Consider the following 17,975-nt stretch of genomic DNA (forward strand, 5'->3'; position numbering starts at 1 on the left):
TCACTGCTGTCTCCCTCCAGGCTGACAGCACAGGGCCGGATGGGTGACCAGCGTTGGCTGAGCTCTTACTCACAGTGGTCTCAACCTCTGGTGTTGAGCTGCACTCCTAATCCATGAATAACTCATTGCTCCCTCTATCAAACCTGTAGTAGCTGCTGCTCAAGGCTGTGTAGAGCAATCCTTGCACCACCACCACCTGCCTGACCTGCTTCATCTCCCTGCCACACAGCAGCTCTGGTGTGGGAGGATGCCCTGCATGCCTGTTCCACAACAGGAGCTCTGTGCTATCTGCAGCTCTGCTTTTAAGCAGGAGCTGTGGGGGAACACATCTCAGGGTGTTTGTCCTCCTGAATCTGCCTCATGGCAGCAAAACGGACTCTGGGAAAAGGGGAATTACATGGGGCTGTGGCATCTTGGTGCAGGCAGAGCCTGGGCTGCCCTCAGTGCTCGTGGTGTCTCAGTGGCAGCAGGAATCGGGGGGAGCCCGAGTGCTTTGGGTGGTTCAGGAGCTCAGTTCCTCTTTGCTCAGTAATTTCTCTGTCTGACCCTTGTTCCTGTACAGAACAAATCCCTGTATTGGCACTTTAAGACATTTCCCTCATTTTCACTGTGGTACCTCACTCATTTCTGATATAAACAGACTTGTAACAAGTGACACTCCTTGCACTGACAGCTCCCGCAGGGAATCTTGGCATGTGTGTTTGCAGCTTCCACCCTGAGCAGGGCAGGTTCCTCACAGTGCACCACTGACCGGCCCTCCCTCAGCTCTGCATGGCCCTCGCTGCTTCCCTGAGTGCTGCCAGCATGTTCCCAGCTCCCGCACGGCAGCTCTGGCTCCCTCCTCTCGCTGCTGGCTGTCAGGGAGGGGAGGCTTGGAGCCTGATGGAGCTCCCCTGTTCTTCCCCCTCTGCTTGGGAGACTCCTGTTCTTCCCCTGCTCTGCTCTAGCCCAGCCTGTTGCCCTGCAGATCCCACTCCGAGGAGGGTCAGCCATAGGAGTAGGCAATCTCAACCCTACACAGGATTCATTTCTCAGAGAACAGTGCTCGGATTGACTTTCATCCGGTAGCAATCACTTCTAAGCAGCTCCTAAAAGCTGCCTTGCCTTGCCTAGGGGAAGTACTGCCTATACTCTAGCAATATTCACCGTGTTGTACGGGGTGGGAGAGGCGCTTGAGGGTGGGAGGTGGTGGTTCCATGTCCCCAGGCCAGTTGTTTGGGTTCTATTGAGCATGGGGGACCCTGAGCCCCCCATTCCGGTGGTGGGTGACAGCCCACATTATGGATTCGGGGTCTTGGCGTTGAAAAGGCTCCTGTAATAAGGTGTGATGGGGAATTGAGAGCTGCTGAGGTGGAGAGTGCCCCAGGAGCACGATGGCCAAGCAGCACAATGTACCCCCATATCAGAGGGGTCCCTGGGCTGTGTTTTAACTGGATGGCAGAAACAGGGTACCCGGTCCCACTGGCGTCTCGGTGCCAGCACAGGGATGGGGCCGGGCTCAGAGCCGCCTCTGAGGGCTGCGAGGAGGCTGTGCTGAATCCTCTCATCTCCTTGGGAAGCACCGTATCCTATTCCTGCATGTGGAGTTCCGTGTGCGTGCGTGTGCCCCGTGCGTGCTGAATGCTCGTGGCCATAGTTTAGAGCGAGTGTGAGCGGGAGGAATCCAAGCAGCATGTCTCAGTGTCGTGGCTGTAAGTGTTAAACACCAGAGTTTAACGGATGTTAACACCAAATGACTCGTCTGAGAAATGTACTTTAAAAAAGAAAATTATTTATTTGGGTTCAGCTATTTTTGAAATACAAAAGAAAAAAAACCGAAACACAAAAAAAACAAACCCCATTGGTTGTATTTTTTAAAGCTTCTAATTCTTGTCATACGTTGTGGTTCCATTCTTAATTTGAGCGTGCTTATTAAAAAATGGTTCTAACCTCAACTTTGTGCTCGGAGAAATAAGAAGATCCCGGAGATGCGGGAGAGGACGGGATGGTGATCCCGGGAGGGCCTTGTCCCAGCCTGTGGAGGCAGGAAGGTGCAAATGGAGAGCAGGGAATCCTGGAGGCTGAAAGCAGGGAGGCTTTTAGCAGCGCTCTGAAGTCTCTTGTGCAGCCAAGCACTGCACGTCTGGCTGCAGGGGGGTGGCTTCCATAGAGGTGGCCCCCCATGTCCCTCCTGTGGTGTCTTCATCTACTTCTCCATGGCTAGTGAGAGCTGGATCAGACCTGGCCATGAGGCAGAACATTACTTGGTGCTTGGTCCCAATAGGAACACTGAGTAGTGAAGGTGCTGTGCCCTCCGTGGGGTCCTGTGCCCCAAATGGGAGGTGAGAAGGAGCCAAACGAGGAGCTGCTGCTGCACCACAGCCAGTGCCAGCGGGGAGGTAGGTGCTGGGAGAGGGCACTGGGGTGTGTTGGTCTATGTGCTGCATTCCCAGGTACTTCCGCGGCTCCAGGAGCAGGGAGGGTGCATTCCCTTACAGGACAGGCAGCCCCGGGAGCGGGAAGGTCCCTGCGAAGGCCTCCACCTCTTCCTTCAGCACCTTCAGCTCCCTCCGGTATTTCTCCTCCTCCAGTTTCTCCTTGAATTCCTTCAGCGTGGCCTTGGGGCTCATGTCCTTCTGCACCCGCAGCGTCAGCTCGATCCCTGCCAGGGTGGAAGATGCGATGCTCAGCCCTATGCACCCCACTGCAGGGCTGGGGCTGCTCCCCAGGACACAGGGGAGGGAAGGAGCAGGGATGGGAGGGAAGGAGCAGGATTGGGAGGGACTTGCTGCCCCTGGAAACAGTGTGGGATCCTTGAGGATAAATGGAACCAGAAGGTGCAGGCTTTCGGCCCCCTGCCTGTGCCGTGGGGAGGGTTGGGCCAGTCCCAGCTGTGGCCAGATGTTCTCTCCCACATCCAGATGTGCAGGTGGGAGAGATACTCCTCACTTGTATGTGTGCTCCTCTGCTGGGGAAGCCTGAGCTTGGCTCAGGTGGTGCCTCCTCGCCTGGAGGAGCTGCCCTGGGCTGCTGCTTGGAGCTGAGACCCTGCCCCGGCCTCACCTTTGTGGATGTACTGAGCCACCATGCGGAAATCATCCTGCAGGAAGCCACGGGAGGTGAGAGCTGGTGTCCCAAACCTCAGACCGCTGGGGCGCAGGGCACTGACATCACCTGCATCAGAACAAGCCACGTGTGACTAAACCCACCACACACGGGATTCCCAGCATCCTGGAGCTGGGAGCCCTGCAGGAAGCTCTGCACTGCCCATGGGAGATCCCTGGTAGGTAAGGCAGGATGAGGCAGAGCCTGTGGGATCCCTCACCAGGGCACGTGTTCTTGTTGCAGGCGATGGAGCAGAGCTCCAGCACCCGCTCGGCCCGGCTGCCGTCCGTGCCTTTGCTGCGCAGGTCCACGAGGATCAGGTGGTTGTCGGTGCCCCCTGCAAAGAGAGGGAATGGTGGGGACGTGGGATCGAGGTAAGCTCTGCTCCCATGGGAAACTTGAGCAAGGAAAAGCTTGAGATTGCACCAGGGCCCCTGATTTTGGGGGCAGAAGGAGGCTCAGCCCTGCCCCACCACCAAGAGCCATCCTCACCAGTGACAATGTCATAGCCCAGCTCTATCAGCGCCGTGGAGAGCACCTTGCAGTTCATGACCACTTGCTGCTGGTAGGCCTTGAACTCGGGTGTCATGGCCTGCTGCAGCGCCACGGCAACCCCTGGGGAGGAAGGCAGAGCAGGGTGAGTGTTTGGAGGAGAATCCCACCAGGAAAACTGGTGGAGATATGTGGCATTGCCACCACCAGAAGCCATCCTGGAAGCTGAGCAAACAGGGACAGTCCCTTTCCCTAACCAGGCTGGTGTCATCGCCATGAGCCCTTGCACTGCTGCTGGTGATCACTGCCCAGCCACCGGCATCTTTGCCGGCTCCCTTTGCCACCCAGGAGCTGGTGGCCAGCCTGGATGCATACCTGCAATGGCATGGTTGTGGGGGCCTCCCTGCAGCCCGGGGAACACCGCCTGGTTGATGAGGCTCTCAAGGTTGTAGAGCACCTCCTTGCCTGTCTTGGGGTCCACGCTGCGGGTGCCTGCAGGAGGGGAGGACAGTGTCACTCATGAGGCATCGCAGCCACCCTTCTCCTATGAGCTTCCTTCACTCCCTGGCCACTCAGAGCAGGGATGGTGGGCCATGGTTGGCCATGAGAAGCTCCCCAGATGCTCCCAGGAGACCTTCCTGCCCTCCCTCCTTCCCGGCTAGCACAGGAATAGCTTTAACTTGCAGCCCCCCAGCCTGTGGGGAGCGTTTCTCCCTGTTCCTCAAGCCAGCTCAGGCACCTTTGCGGTAGAAGATCATTCCAGACCTGCAGCCCCGCAGGGTCTTGTGGGTGGTGGTGGAGACGATGTCGCAGTAGTCGAAGGGAGAGGGCACCACACCAGCAGCCACCAGCCCGCTGATGTGGGCCATGTCAGCCATGAGATAGGCACTGTTGCTGTCAGCGATCTTCCGCATGCGGGCATAGTCCAGGTTGCGCGAGTAGCAGCTCACACCTGCAGGGAGATGGGACATGGAGGGGACCTGAGGACCCCAGGACAGCCCTGCCTCCAGCCCTACAAGGGGGACAATCCATGTGGGGACATACACAAGCTCCTGCCAGTGTGTTACCACGGTGGCACCCACCCAGGCTGGGTCACCAGGAGGTTGGTAAGGGTTTGGTCCTTACCTGCTATGATCAGCTTGGGGTGGAAGAGCTGGGCGTTCGCTTCCAGCTGGTCATAGTCGATGTAACCGGTCTTGGGGTTGACCTGGGAGAGGAAGAGGAGGGTTCAGTCACCTTGGTGAGGGTGAAGATAAAGTGCAGCACCATCCTGCAGGAAGGGGTGCTGGCAGCCTGACACTTTTAGCTTTAAGAGGCACTAACACTTATGACAACTGTATCCTGGAGCATCTCTCTGTACCTTGTAGGGCATGGACTCGAAGAAGACAGAGGTGGCCGAGATCTTCTTCTTTTCTGTCATGAACCCATGGGTGAGGTGGCCCCCATCGGGCAGGTCCAGCCCCATGATCCTGCCATGGGGCTCCACCAGGGCCGTGTACACCGCGAAGTTCGCGGGTGTCCCTGCAGCGAGAGCACACCGGGGCAGGTATGGGTGCTGGGGTGCACAGAGGTCAGTGCAACTGGCCTGGCTCTCCTGAGCACCCCGTTACCTGAGTAGGGCTGGACATTGACACCCCACTTCTGGGGGTCGAGCTGGTACGCCTGCAGGGCTCGCTTCTGGCACAGCCTTTCCAGCTCATCTATGAACTCTGTCCCACCATAGTACCTGCCAGTGGAGCATGGGACAGGGGTTAAACCCAAACTCATTACTCAGAACCATCCCAGTGGCCAAGGTGGAGATGAACTGGGATGATGCTGCATTTGTGGAAGCCACTGGGAGAGCAGCTGCAGCAGATGTGACCCTGTTGAGACTGTCCCATGCGTGGCCAAGGACAGAAGCTAAGAGGGTCAGTGTCCCAGAGGTGAGGTCTGGTGGTTCCTCTCCCTCCCTGCAAGGGTTTGGGTTGGGATGGACTCAGTTACCTCTGTCCTGGGTAACCCTCAGAGTATTTGTTGTTCATGCAGGATCCCAGGGCCTCCAGCACTGCTCGGCTCGCAAAGTTCTCCGATGCGATTAACTCCAGCCCCAGCCTCTGCCGCTGCTTCTCCTTCTTGATGATGTTGTGGACCTTTGGGAGGTGAGAGAAACAGCTTCAGCCATGCTGGCTCTGCCACAGGGAATGCACCATTGGACAGGGCACGGAGAAGGGCCTGGAAAGGTGGTGCAGAAGACAGATGAGATCCCTTCTTTGTACAGCTGATCCCAAACAGTTCATCCTGGTTTGGGTTTCTGCCTGCCAGGTAATGCAGCTGTCATTTGGGTTTGAGAGCCTGCCACATGGCCTGGCTGCTCTGGTGGGGACATCAGAGCTTCAAGCAGAGGGGTATGAGCCATGGCTGTGAAATAATGACCATACAGATGGTTGGAGGATGCCCTCTTTGTCTCCACGAAAAGAGGGCTCAGAGGATGAATGGGTCCCGCCAGCTCAGCCTTGGACTGTCTCCCTGCCACATCCCTGGCTCGAGGAGGTCAGCATGAGCAAAGCAGCTGCTGGGCAGGGGCTGGGAAGGGGCTCTCACCTCCGGGTCATTGCTTTCGAGCGGCTCCATCACCATGTTCTTATGAGAGGCCCAGAGCGCCGCACTGGGGAGGACCCGGTCGCCCTGTGTTGAGTTTGCCATCCTCTTGCTGGGTCCAAGGTCACCTGCCAGTGGAGAGGGGAGTTTGTAGGTGCTTCCACGCCACCTCCCTACATGCTGCTTGCTCCCATCCCACATGTTCCCTGGAAACACAGTCTTCCCCGCTGATCTAAGAGCAGTTCATTAATCATAGTGCTTTGATAATATCTGATTCTCTCCCATCACCACCCTGCCTGGTCTCTCCCTCCCAGCTCTGCAGTGCCCGATTAAACAACATAAGTTGTTTAATTTCAAGGGCAGTGAAGAGCTCATACCCACAGACCTCAATTTTAACGCACGTTGCATTAAATCCCAGCATGCTTAAACCTCTCTGCTGCTTTCCCTTGTGCATAGTGAGGACAAACCCCCAGCAGGCCCGAGTCCTGCCCCAAGCCCTAACTGAAGCAAGTGTGGCTGGAGCTGCATCCCAAGAGGCAGCAGCTCTGGCTCCACAGCTTGTGTGATGCCCAGGCCTGGCAACAGCCCTCCAGCCCTATTGCTGTGACCATTGCTCCCAGGCAGCCGTGGCAGCCCCCCTACTGCCTTGGCTGAGAACAATGCATCCTTTTACCCATTAACCATGCAAGGCCAGAGAGGGGCCGTGAGCAGGTTGTTAAGCAACCGCTCTTGGTTTGCTTGTGCCAAGCTGCTAAAGTCTATTCAGCACAGGCCTGCTGAGCACTGTCCTCACTGGGCTGGGGTGCTCGGCTGCGCTCCTGCCCGAGCCTGGGGCCCCGCTGGCAGGGTGGGAATTCCCACATTCAGAAAAGCTTGGGCTGGGCGCAGTGCTCTGGCTGGGGACAGCATGGCTGGGTCCAGCACGTCCCTCTAGGGCAGGTCACTGCAGGGTTTGCACCCAGCGCCTTTGGCAAACCTGCAGAAGGCTTGAGGGAAACGGAGCTCCCCATTCCCCAGCCAGGATGAGCCCCCCATTTCCACTCAGTGGGACGCCAGTCTAACCCTAGCAGTGGTGAACCCCAGCCCTGAGGCTCCATCTCCGCCTGGCTCTGTGCCCCCCAGATCCCGGCTCCATCGCCTCCCGCGTCCCTCGCAGGCTCCTGTTGTCACGCCCCCATGCCCTGACAGCGGTGCTTGGGGACAGCGCTGCCCGCCCTGCTCTCCCTGTCCCTGTCTGGGTCCCGGTCCCTGCCCCTGCCCCTGCCCCTGCCGCCCCACACGACTCCTACCCGCCCGCAGCGCCGCGCCGAAGCGCGGTCCCGCTGCGCGGCGCCTAGCATAACCCGCTTGGACACGCCCTTCTGCCCCTCGGCCAATCAGCGCCTCGCTCCGCCCAGCCAGCCCGGCGGCGGGGAACACCCTCCAGAGTACCTGGACCAATCAGCTCCGCGCTCTTTCCCCTTCCCGCGTCCTATTGGCCCTCGCCGAGGCGGGGCTGGCGGCCCTACCAGCACGCGGCCGGTGGGGCGCGGGTGACTTTGGCCATGGCGGGGGGTCCGCTGCCGTCACCCCACCGCTGGCACCCCACTGCTGGCACCCCACTGCTGCCATCACCCCACGACTGGCACCCCACTGCTGCCGTCACCCCACCACTGGCACCCCATGCTGCTGTCATCCTGTAGGTCCTGCCCTGCTGTGCACCCCAGAGGGCCCCCCACCAGCCCCAGGGTGTTCCCAGTGATTTGGGGGTGCCTCTTGCCTCCCCCATGACCTGGAGGATGGGGGTCCATCACCCTGCCCTCGAGAGCCCGGCCACACCAAAGCCATAGGTGTGCTATGCCAGGCCATAGCGTGGGTCACCTGCTGCTGTGGGGTGCAGAGCCTGCTCCAGCCCCTCCAGGGCAGCCCCGGTGCCTGGTGGGCACCGCTGTGCTCCAGAGGAAGGAAGCAGCCCTGGGGGAATGTGTGGAGCAGGCAGGAAAGGGGCCGTGTGTTCTCTGAGCATCAAATCCGAGTGAGCAAATGGGCTCAGGCAACTTGCAGGGCTTCAGGGGTTAAATCAGGGCAACAAAAATTGAGGAACAAGATTAGGGAATAAGCGATCCGACTAAATTCCTCGTGTTCCTAAGCCACAGGAAAATGGGATGAGGCAGTGTGAGTCACTCTGGAGAGGAGCAGTGTCTCAGCAAGGAGGCAGGCAGGAGGTGAGAGCACCCGCCGTGGGCACAGTGGTAAAGGAGTGGTGACGGCTGCCCCTGGGAGCTGCAGAGGTGGGTACGGGAGTGAGGGGAATGGTGGGTGCACTGAGAGCGTGGTGTGGGGGGCTGATGGTCACCCCAGAACTCACCTTTAGGGTCATCTTGCTGTTGGAGTACACCTCCCTGGAAGGTACTTGCTGCAGGAACAATCTTTTGACTTAATCTTTCTCAGTCTTGATGAGTTTTGCTATCTGAATTTGTCACGGGTCACCCAAAGAAGATCCATCACAGCAGTGGGGTTTGGGGTTCCCCAGTCCCACAACTGGCCTGTGTCAGATTGCTGCCATAGGCAGATTTACTGGCACAGGGTGCCCAGAGAAGCTGTGGCTGCCCCATCCCTGGCAGTGTCCAAGGCCAGGTTGGACACAGGGGCTTGGACCAACCTGCTCTGGTGGAAGGTGTCCCAACCCAACCCACCCATGATTTTATGACTATGGAGGCGTTGTTCTGACAGTGCCGATGCCAACAGCAAAACCTGGGTTGGTTTCTCCAGTTGTGGTGGTTTCTGTGACATGCAGATGTTACAGAGAAGGACTTCTATATTAAGTTACACAACCCAGCTTTGCCCATACATTTTGTGTACAGTTGCTCCTGAAGATTTTCACCTCTCTGGAGCTGAAGAAGCTGCAGATCATAGTGGTCTGTGCTGTTATGATTTCAGGACTCCAGCTTGCTCGCAATGGACAGTGTCTCTTCTTCCCCTCCACTCTTCTCTGCCAGTTTCTCCACCGAGCAGCCTGAGAACACCACTGCCCATGAGGAGTACTCCAGCCTCCAGAAGAGCATGCACATCCTCTCCATGGTGGTGTACAGCATCGCCTGTTTGCTGGGGGTGACAGGCAATGGCCTCGTCATCTGGATCACAGGCTTCAAGATGAAGAAGACAGTGAACTCCATCTGGTTCCTCAACCTGGCCATTGCTGACTTCATCTTCACCTTTTTCCTGCCCCTCAGCATCACCTACACCGCCCTGGGCTTCCACTGGCCGTTTGGGAAGCTCCTGTGCAAGCTGAACAGCACCATCGCCTTCCTCAACATGTTTGCCAGCGTCTTCCTCCTGACAGTCATCAGCATGGACCGCTGCGTTTCTGTGGCCTTTCCCGTCTGGTCTCACAACCACCGGAGCCCGGAGCTGGCGGCCAGGATCGCGGTGGGGACGTGGGTCCTGGCGCTGCTCCTCAGCTCCCCATACCTCGTTTTTCGGGACACTGTGCTCAGTTCCAGGAACAGCACCAGCTGCTACAATAATTTTGCACTGTCTGATGACTACTCATCCGAGGCAACGCGGAGGCTGTGGAGGATGAGGCATAAAGCCATGATCATAACTCGATTCTTATGCGGGTTCCTCATCCCTTTCACGGTGATCCTCATCTGCTACAGCATTGTTGCTGTCAAGCTGAAACGGCGGCAGTTAACCAGCTCTGCGAAGCCATACAGAATCATCATTGCTGTCACAGTCTCGTTCTTCCTCTGTTATTTCCCCTATCACGTCTTCTCCTTGCTGGAAATATCCAAAAACTCTTCCAGTCATGAGATGAAAATTGCCCTTTACATTGGGATCCCTTTGGTTTCCAGCCTTGCTTTCTTCAACAGCTGCATCAACCCCATCCTGTATGTGTTTGTGGGGCCAGATTTCAAGGAGAAGTTCCGTCAGTCCATCTTGTCGGCCTTCGAAGGGGCCTTCAGTGAGGAGTCGGTCCTGGGCAGCCTCACCAGCCGGAGAAAGTCCAGGTCTGCTTCTGAAGCGGAGGTCCCAAGGGTCTGAGCGGGTGCTGGTGGGGAGGGGACAGTTCTTTCTCTGCAATGTCCCCTCATTTCAGAGCTATAACCACAGGACTGTGGGCTGCAAAGAGCTGTGCTGGCTAATGGAGGGTGATGTGATGTTTTGGAGGTATTTCAAGCATACTATGACTTAGTACACTGTAGAAAGGAAACAACTCTGTGGAGCTGCAGCAGTGTGCGTCAAAGTAGTTAGCATTTTACTCCCTCTGCCACTTCACTGGGGGAGGCATGTGGGGACAAATCCCGTTTGTATCTCCACTGGGTTCACCTGCCTGCAGCGCATTTGCACATGGCGAACCGCAGGGACATTTTCTTCCCTGCCCTTACCAGACTTTCCTTGCAGCTCATCTTCAGTGGGCTTCCACCAGATGGGAAATGAGGTGCAGCTGCATATGGCTGTCTTGGAGGTGTACGGCTGCACCAGCACTTCATCTGTCCAGAAGAGAAAAGGAGGGAGCTATTTCATAAGTCCTTTATAATTAAATCAGTAAAGAAAATACAAAGATCCTTTCCCATTATCAGTCCAGTTTGATGCTTGGGCTGCTAAACCTTAAGGAGAAAGTAGTATTAAAAAAGCAGCTTGATGTGCAGTGGGATCCACCCAGAGGCAATCTCACATATCCAGCTGGTAAAGAAACAAGGTTAAAAGAAATGGCTGTATGTATTTCTGTAGGTAATAGCTGGTAAGACACTCATCTTTTCTCTCCTCAGATATGAGGTAGGATGAATTATTGGGTGCGCTCCAGTTACTCAGGTTTGATGTACAGAGTAAGTGTTTCTGAGCAATGGTTGGCTGTGTTCGTGTTTGACATGTTTCCGGGCCTTAAACAGCAGAGATCTGACATTTTGTACTGGTGGTGAATGAGTACTAAATCCCAATAAACTTAGGTAAAACATACCCGGCCTCTTGTGTTGTGCTAAAAGACTTGTTGGTCCAACCTGACCGAGCACACTCATCTTTGGTAACAGAACAATTAGATAAAAAGATTAAATACCCAGAATTTGGAAGCAAACCACTGGCATTAGCAGCAAAATTCATGACTGAAGCAGACAGGACTCGACCTGGGTGTGAAGACTTGGGGCACCCTGTCCATGTGGATCTCACTGCCAGATCGCGGTTCTGGCTTATCGCTGGGTTTCAAGGCTTTTGGTACATTTGTAAACCAGTGGTTTGGAGGAGGAAGAAGAGCTGAGGTGGGTCTGGTCAAGTTGCATATTTGCAAACTGCTAAGATGGTGTGTGTGGGGTTTCTTTCCAGGCTTGATCAGCCTCTGAAATGCCTTAATTTTCATAAGCAGAAAATGTTGATCATGTAAAAGGGAACGTCAGTGCTGAGGTCGTGTTGTTCCCAGCCCATCCCAGGCAGCTGAAGGAGCAGGTGACCGTATCCCACCTCCCTCTCCTGGCCTGCCCAAGCTACCATTTGCCCTGTTCCTCCCACCAGAAACCTGCGTTGGAGCCTCACTGCCCTGATGGCTGGAAAATCTCTGCCTCCGGCCTGAAGAGATGAATGTACACGTACCTCACTGCTCTGCATGGATGACATTACCGAGTGAGAGCTGTCACTTGAACATGCTGGGGATTAATTATGGGTCTGCTGGGCCATGCAGTATTAAATGAAGGTTGTGATCCTACAGGCAGGCATGTACTTAACCTTAAATTCATGCATAAACCCGCTGAGAACAGGGAGTGTAACAAGACCATCCATATGTCAAGCCTGAATGAACAGAGAGATTTACCCTTTGCCACAAATTGCTGCCTGTCATCCTGATAAGACTGCAATGTTTGCTATGCAGCGTGCAACTCCGGGGCTATTTACTTGCTCCTGGTGGCAAACTACAACATCGATTGCCATGTCAAGGTTGTGCAAAGCAGTGTTTGCTCTTTGTGGTGTTCCTTATCTCTTTGCAGAGCTCACGTAACTCCTTGTGACAGGAGTCTCTCGAGTGTCGGACCAAGGTCTTGGACTCCTGTTGTGCTGCCTTCCTCACCCCAGCACCCTAGAAGGTCAGGACTTGAAGGTAGGAAAGAATTTTATGGGTCATTTGGACATCCAAGGTGGGTACAGGATTCCCATGGGACAACATGATTTAAATGAAGCAGAGTGTCTGGGTGACGTAAGGTATTACCATTGGAATACTGGTAGGTAACTAACCAGAGCCCCATCTCCTCCTGGCACCCCAGCCAATCCCAACACACCTCTCGAGCAGCAGCTCTGACCCTGTTCGACTCCAAACCTGAGACAAAGTTGCTCTTCCTCTTTCTTGCAATATCCCCCCCAAGGAAGCTGCTTCCTCTCTAAGCAGCACGTTATTACACCTAAAGAAAACAGTGTTTCTTTCAGCAGATGAATGTCTCCTTGCATGGTGGGCATGGGATGGAGAACTGCCATTCCTGAGACCCTGCCAAATTCTGCTGGGAGCAAAAGGGGGAAGCAAATGTTTTATCAATGGCAATGGCCATTGCTGTGTTACTGAGATAGAGATGGCTCTGTCATCCCAGGTCTCATCCCTTTGTGCAATGAGAAACCATGCTGACATCAGTATGGGGTCAGGCTGCCAAGGGACTGGTTCCAAGGTAAATCTCCCATTGTATTGAGCTCTCTCATATTCAGACTATTTCATTATCACAGTGATAATTGTGTTAGTCCCTCATTCCCAACTAGGAAGCAGGCTGTTCATTCCCTCCGATACCTCTGTTTGTTGTGCTTATCTGGAAAAGTTTGGATTAAAAAAAAGGGGCGGAAATCTTTTCCAAAGGCATGGAAACAATCCAGAGAGGTTGAACAACTCTTCTGGCAGCTGTGTTGTGCTCTGACGCACCTCTGCTCTCAAGGCTCTTGTGGATGTGATGGGATGGGTGGAACAGCCTGAACCCCCCATATTTGCTGAACCCGCTGCCCTGCTGGCACAAGGCCCTCATTGGCCCCATAGAGGGGCCGATCCAACAGCCCCGCTCATACAAACAGCAGGTTGGGGTGTGCGGAGCCATCGGGGCCTGAGGGGTTTGGGCAGAGCTATTGGGGCCTGTGGGGTTTGAGCTGTGCACAGGGGAGCCATAGCTGAGAGAATAAGCAAGTTTTGCTCACCAGAATGTTTGGTATGAATTAGCAGACCAGGATGAGCAGCCTGATGAGGTCATTAGTACTTTGGTGCTGGGCAAGGTAAATACGGAATCACCAAAGCCTCTCGTTGAAGTGATCAGAAAGACTTGCTAGGTGGTTTTTGGCTAGAGGTTTTGTCACAAGCTGTGTCTTCTGAGTGCAGAGACTGTGCTGGCTGGAGGCAAAGCCTGGGGTGAATCCCAGCACACAGTGGGGCCTTGACCACAGTGGATTATTGCTATGCCTGGCAGTTCTAGGCTGTATAAGTAAGCACAGGGATCTCAGCAAGAGCTGTTGCTGCCTGGCTTTGGAGAAGAGAGCACAGCAGGTCACTCTGGAGTTGGGAGAAGCTGCAGAGAGATCTGGGAGGAAACCAGCCAAGGAGAACATGGCAGGCGGTAGCTCAAAATGAGGTATTTTCTCCTTGGGACCTAGATGAAAGCATGGATATAGAAACTGGGCTCAGGATGGTTAAGAGGAAAGAGGAAGGAAGGAGTAGAGCCACGACAGCCTTGAAAGTACCAGCAGCTGATGGTGGGTGCAAATGAGTGGGAGGGAGACTGCAGCAGGTCAGGAAGATCTCGTTAAGGAGAGCCTAATGAGACTATAAAAGCCTCTGTGAAAGCCAGCAGCCCCCAAGCCCTTCCTCTGGTGAACCTGTCCTGGTGAGTAATGTTTTTAAGTGTTGCGCTCTTGAGCTTGGGGAATTGACTTGTTAGATAAGGTCAAGCAAAAGACAGCCTATGGATGTCTGGCAGCAGAACCTCTTCCAGAGCTTGCTGAAGTCAGGCAGGAAGCAATGTGGCAAATTAGAGATATTGGTAAAAAGCTTCTCTGTGAAGGAGAGCTATTGGCAGGAGTGTTAGTCAGTGGTGCAGGCCAAGCCTTACCCAGGTCTCCCAGCCTTCTTGTGTAGCAGCTGTGTGCGGGTCCCAGCCAGTGAGGGAATTAATCTGCTGTTGCTGATCCAGAGTATATCCTGGTTGGCAAAAACTGGGGAGCATGTGGGGTGCTCTTTGCTGGTTGCACTTTGCTTGTTCCCTGCACCTCTCCCAGCTTGCAATTAGCTGTGTGGGGCAGGGCTGGTAGCAAACCTTTCCTCCACATCCCCCAGTCTCTCTGTGCATCTGCACATGCAAAGCACAGGATCTCTTCTGCCTGGAATTCAGCTTTAATTTGCAAGCTTGCTCAGCAGTGATCAGTGACAAACTCGAGCCCTTCCTTTATGTTCCCTAAGCGTATGTACAGGCTATAATGCTCGTGCCCTGTTTGTAGAAGAGCTGTCACAGTGCGGTAAATGTCAAGTCATGCTGGAAGCCAGTAGGTAGGACAGAGAGGAACAGGGAACTAATTAGTGTTTGGCACTAACTGTTCAAATTCCTAAAATGACACGGATTCACTGTCCAGTTCAACCACCTTTTTGTCTAAAGGCAACTCAAAGGGCAAAGCCCATCTGTAAACAGGAGGTGCTGGATGTTATCTGGCTGTTACGCAGACTTTGCAGGACAGAACTGCCCACCAACGCAGCAAAGCAAAGAGCATTTGTGACCAAAGCAAAAGGTGCTGCTGCTGGTCCTTGTTTCAGGGCACTGTTTGTTCAAACCCTTGCCCTCTCATCCAGGTTGAGCTGTTTGTCTGTGCAGTGACCTGTTAAACAGTGGGTGTTCCAACAAGCCTCTCATCCCTCCGTTTGGAGGCTGGTTGGAGATAACCCTGTGTCTGTGCTGAAGCGGCAGCTCCGTTAGTCATTGCAGACTGACCCAGAACTAAGAGCGTGGTTAGAAACAGAGGAACAAACTGAGCTCAGTGAGTCTTTCAGCCAAAGCTTCATGACTCAGGAGGAACAGGATGGTAACAAAATGAGTCGGTGCCTGTTTCCTGCAGACAGCCAAGCCATGGCTAGGTAGTAATATCTGATAAAGCAATAAGAGAGTGCTATCTATTTACTCAGACAACATTTGTTCTCTGCTTTGGGGCCTTTTTTTAGGCACTCTGGTTCCCAGATGTGGGGAGTGTTATTTTCCAGATCACTCCCAAGAAATGATACTTCTCCTTCCCTTGATTTATAGCTGCTTTGAGTTCTGTCTCCCAAATGGCAATATCCAAGCCAGGAAATTAGACATGATTGTTCCCAAGGCAGTAAAGCTGAAGGCACAGGAGGGAGGTGGTGGCCTTTAGGCTGTGCTCAGTGTGAAGGTGCCTGTGCTGCAGATCCTCCCAGTAGGCTCTGAGGGGCTGTGTGGGGTAGAGGATGCTTTTGGGATGCCTCATAGAACATTGGGTGAGACCAAACCTCTTCACAGGGCTCCGTTAGGATGAGATCAAAGCATGTCTTTGGTGTAGTGTATCTGATGATGGTTGCTGCCAGGTGTTTTGGTAGCTGAGCTTTAACATCCACTTTTTGTTATAAAAACCAACCCAAATCAAACAAAAAAAGCCAACCTGGCTGAGCACTGATGGATGGAGCTCAGGACACTGGATGGCAGCAGCATTTGTCTTCTCTCAGGTGATGGACACTGGCTGTTATCCAGCCAAGCACTGGATGAGCAGTGCCCTTCACCTCGGCTGGACTAGGTGCACACCTCTGCTTGCCAGGGTAGCATCTGGATTAAGAGCAACAAATCTCTGTGAGTCAGTATTTCACATGCAGCAGACGTTCAGAATTCCTTGTAAAGGAAATAAAACTGCTCATCTTGGAGCAACTCTTTGTGAAATTCTTAGCATGTGGGTAGCATATTGTAAAATTAACAAACCCCTCTCCCTTGGGAGCTGTGATTTAAATTCACATTGCTCTGACCATGAAAACAGAGGTGGGGAAGAAATTGAGTTGCTCTAAGAAAACAAAGGCAGTAGCCTTCTGAAAAGGACCAGAAATAATCTCTTAGTTCCTGGTCCTGTGGTTTGTTTAAGCAATGTCAGGAATTTGGGGCAGCACAGTCAGCAAATTCTGGGTGTCCTAGGGTATTGAAAAATGCTTCTGGGGAAGGCTGCTGATTGCATTATGGGTCAGTGCTTTGCCATGTGTTGTTCCTAGCTGTTCTGCCTTAAGGTCATGCCAGCCCACAGTGAAATCCTGCCATGAAGACTGATGCCAAGAGGGAAATCTCTGCTGCTCTGTGAAGAGGCTAACAAAAAGCTCAAAGCCCCTTCCTGTTTGTCCTAAAAGCCCCAAAACAACAAAAAAGCCTATATTAAGGTTAATGACTCTGAATAACTGTGGAAGCACCAGCCTGTAAGCAGAAAAATTGAGAGTGGAATCAGAGAATTGTTTGGAAGGGACCTTAAAGATCATCTAGTGGTGAGGTGCTAGGAGAGGTCTATTCTCTGACCCTTAGGTGCAATTTGGAAGAGGCTCTAGGAAATACAGGTCATTGCTGCATCCCTGTGAGGGTACAAAGAGACTTATGGCCTTTCTGCTGATGTGTTTCAAACAGATGCCTTTGCCTTCTGAGTGCTGCAAGCGAGTCTCCACATCTGGCAGCAGCTCCAGGTTAAATTGTTCTCCTTGCCTGATCCGAGCCTGTTGAAAACACAAACAAAAAAGGAGATAAGTGATGAAGTCTTGCATGAAGCAATAAGCAAAAGCTGTGAAATATGGGGAAACACTGCCCCGTGAGTATTCAATATGGAAAATGCAGCTTGTAATGGCAAAAACTGCAGTTTCAAAACACAATTGTAAGTGTTGTCCTTTTGCAGGCACGTTTGGTGAGCAGTCCTGGCAGCCGTGGCTTCTTCCTCTGTCATGGTAAGGGCAGCACAGACAGGAGCATCTGCTGGGTGCTCAAATCATGGGATCATAGAATAGTTCGGGTTGGAAAGGACCTTAAGATCATCTAGTTCCAACCCTGTTCAAAGCCTTGCTCCAATGCACCCTTCAGCCCAGCAGTCATTAAGTTTAATTGTTGTTTGCGTTAAAAGCTGCAGCAGAAAGTGCCTGATCATAGAATCATGGAATGATTTGTACCTTTATGCTAAAGATAAATGCTAAAATTCTGGTGTCTAAAATTCTCTTCTATGCGATACTGAAAAGTGGGATTTAGAACAGCTTCTAGCTATGCAGCTAGTGGGAAAACATGGCTTGGGGGTTTTATTCTTTCTTTTTTTGGGGGGTGGCCCTGGCAGAAGCTTTATCTTCTGTGTGGGATGACTTTAACTTCATCACAGAAAAGACAACTTCTGTCTTCTGTCACGGGTGCTGTCGTGTGATAAAGCTGGGTTTTTAAAAGGGGTGACTAAAATCAGTGTCTCGCTACAGATGTCAAATGCATCTTCATCCAGTTTAACCTGTGGATGTTGCAAGGATGGCCCCAATAGGGGACAAATCGCAGATGTTCTTTACAGTACAAGGGAACTTGGAGACCACTGATCATTTCTTGTCTTAATTTACTTTCCAGAAAAGCTTTCTTCTCTGCAAACACTGCTGGACCCGATGGCAGCGGCCAGCCAGTGCCTGACGGGGATGGCGAGGACCCGCCGCTCTGGTGCTGGTGCCCAGAGCAGCCGGCCATCGGCCATCCCTGACAAAGATGCAGGCGCTGGACCTCCAAAACCGGGCACCTCATGGACATGGCTGGTTTATGCTGCATGGACTCAACACCAGGGCTCTCCCAACCCTGATGGGGCCATTACCCACCCATCGCGCTCCTTCTTTTTTGGGGGGTAAAGCTGAAAAGCGCCAT

The 17,975-nt window shown here is 53.5% G+C and overlaps 2 protein-coding genes across 2 annotated transcripts; one reads left to right on the forward strand and one right to left on the reverse strand.

The window, feature by feature from the left end:
- Positions 1-66: 66 nt before the first annotated feature.
- SHMT1 (serine hydroxymethyltransferase 1) lies at positions 67-7,518 on the reverse strand. The gene is made up of 12 exons (XM_030483200.1): positions 7,443-7,518; positions 6,154-6,281; positions 5,560-5,702; positions 5,187-5,302; positions 4,937-5,097; positions 4,702-4,783; positions 4,316-4,528; positions 3,952-4,068; positions 3,577-3,699; positions 3,305-3,421; positions 3,043-3,153; positions 67-2,641 (listed from the first exon to the last, which is right to left on the reverse strand). The coding sequence occupies exons 2-12, from the start codon at positions 6,256-6,258 to the stop codon at positions 2,472-2,474; spliced, it is 1,458 nt and encodes a 485-aa protein (XP_030339060.1). The 5' UTR covers positions 6,259-6,281; positions 7,443-7,518; the 3' UTR covers positions 67-2,471.
- A 1,445-nt stretch (positions 7,519-8,963) lies between these two features.
- Positions 8,964-10,278, forward strand: LOC115606762 (chemokine-like receptor 1). The gene has a single exon (XM_030483202.1). It carries the CDS (start codon positions 9,091-9,093, stop codon positions 10,174-10,176), a length of 1,086 nt encoding a protein of 361 aa, XP_030339062.1. The 5' UTR covers positions 8,964-9,090; the 3' UTR covers positions 10,177-10,278.
- The last annotated feature ends 7,697 nt before the right edge of the window (positions 10,279-17,975 follow it).

The sequence above is a fragment of the Strigops habroptila genome, chromosome 4 (assembly GCF_004027225.2).
Source record: "Strigops habroptila isolate Jane chromosome 4, bStrHab1.2.pri, whole genome shotgun sequence".
NCBI classification, from domain to species: Eukaryota; Metazoa; Chordata; class Aves; order Psittaciformes; family Psittacidae; genus Strigops; species Strigops habroptila.

Coding starts and splice junctions, on each gene's coding strand:
- SHMT1 (XM_030483200.1), bottom strand. CDS start 6,258: ATGGCAAACTCAACACAGGGCGACCGGGTCCTCCCCAGTGCGGCGCTC. Junction 5,703..6,153: donor AAAGCAATGACCCGGAGGTG/AGAGCCCCTTCC, acceptor CTCCCAAAGGTC/CACAACATCATCAAGAAGGA. Junction 4,784..4,936: donor TCGAGTCCATGCCCTACAAG/GTACAGAGAGAT, acceptor TTCCTCTCCCAG/GTCAACCCCAAGACCGGTTA.
- LOC115606762 (XM_030483202.1), top strand. CDS start 9,091: ATGGACAGTGTCTCTTCTTCCCCTCCACTCTTCTCTGCCAGTTTCTCC.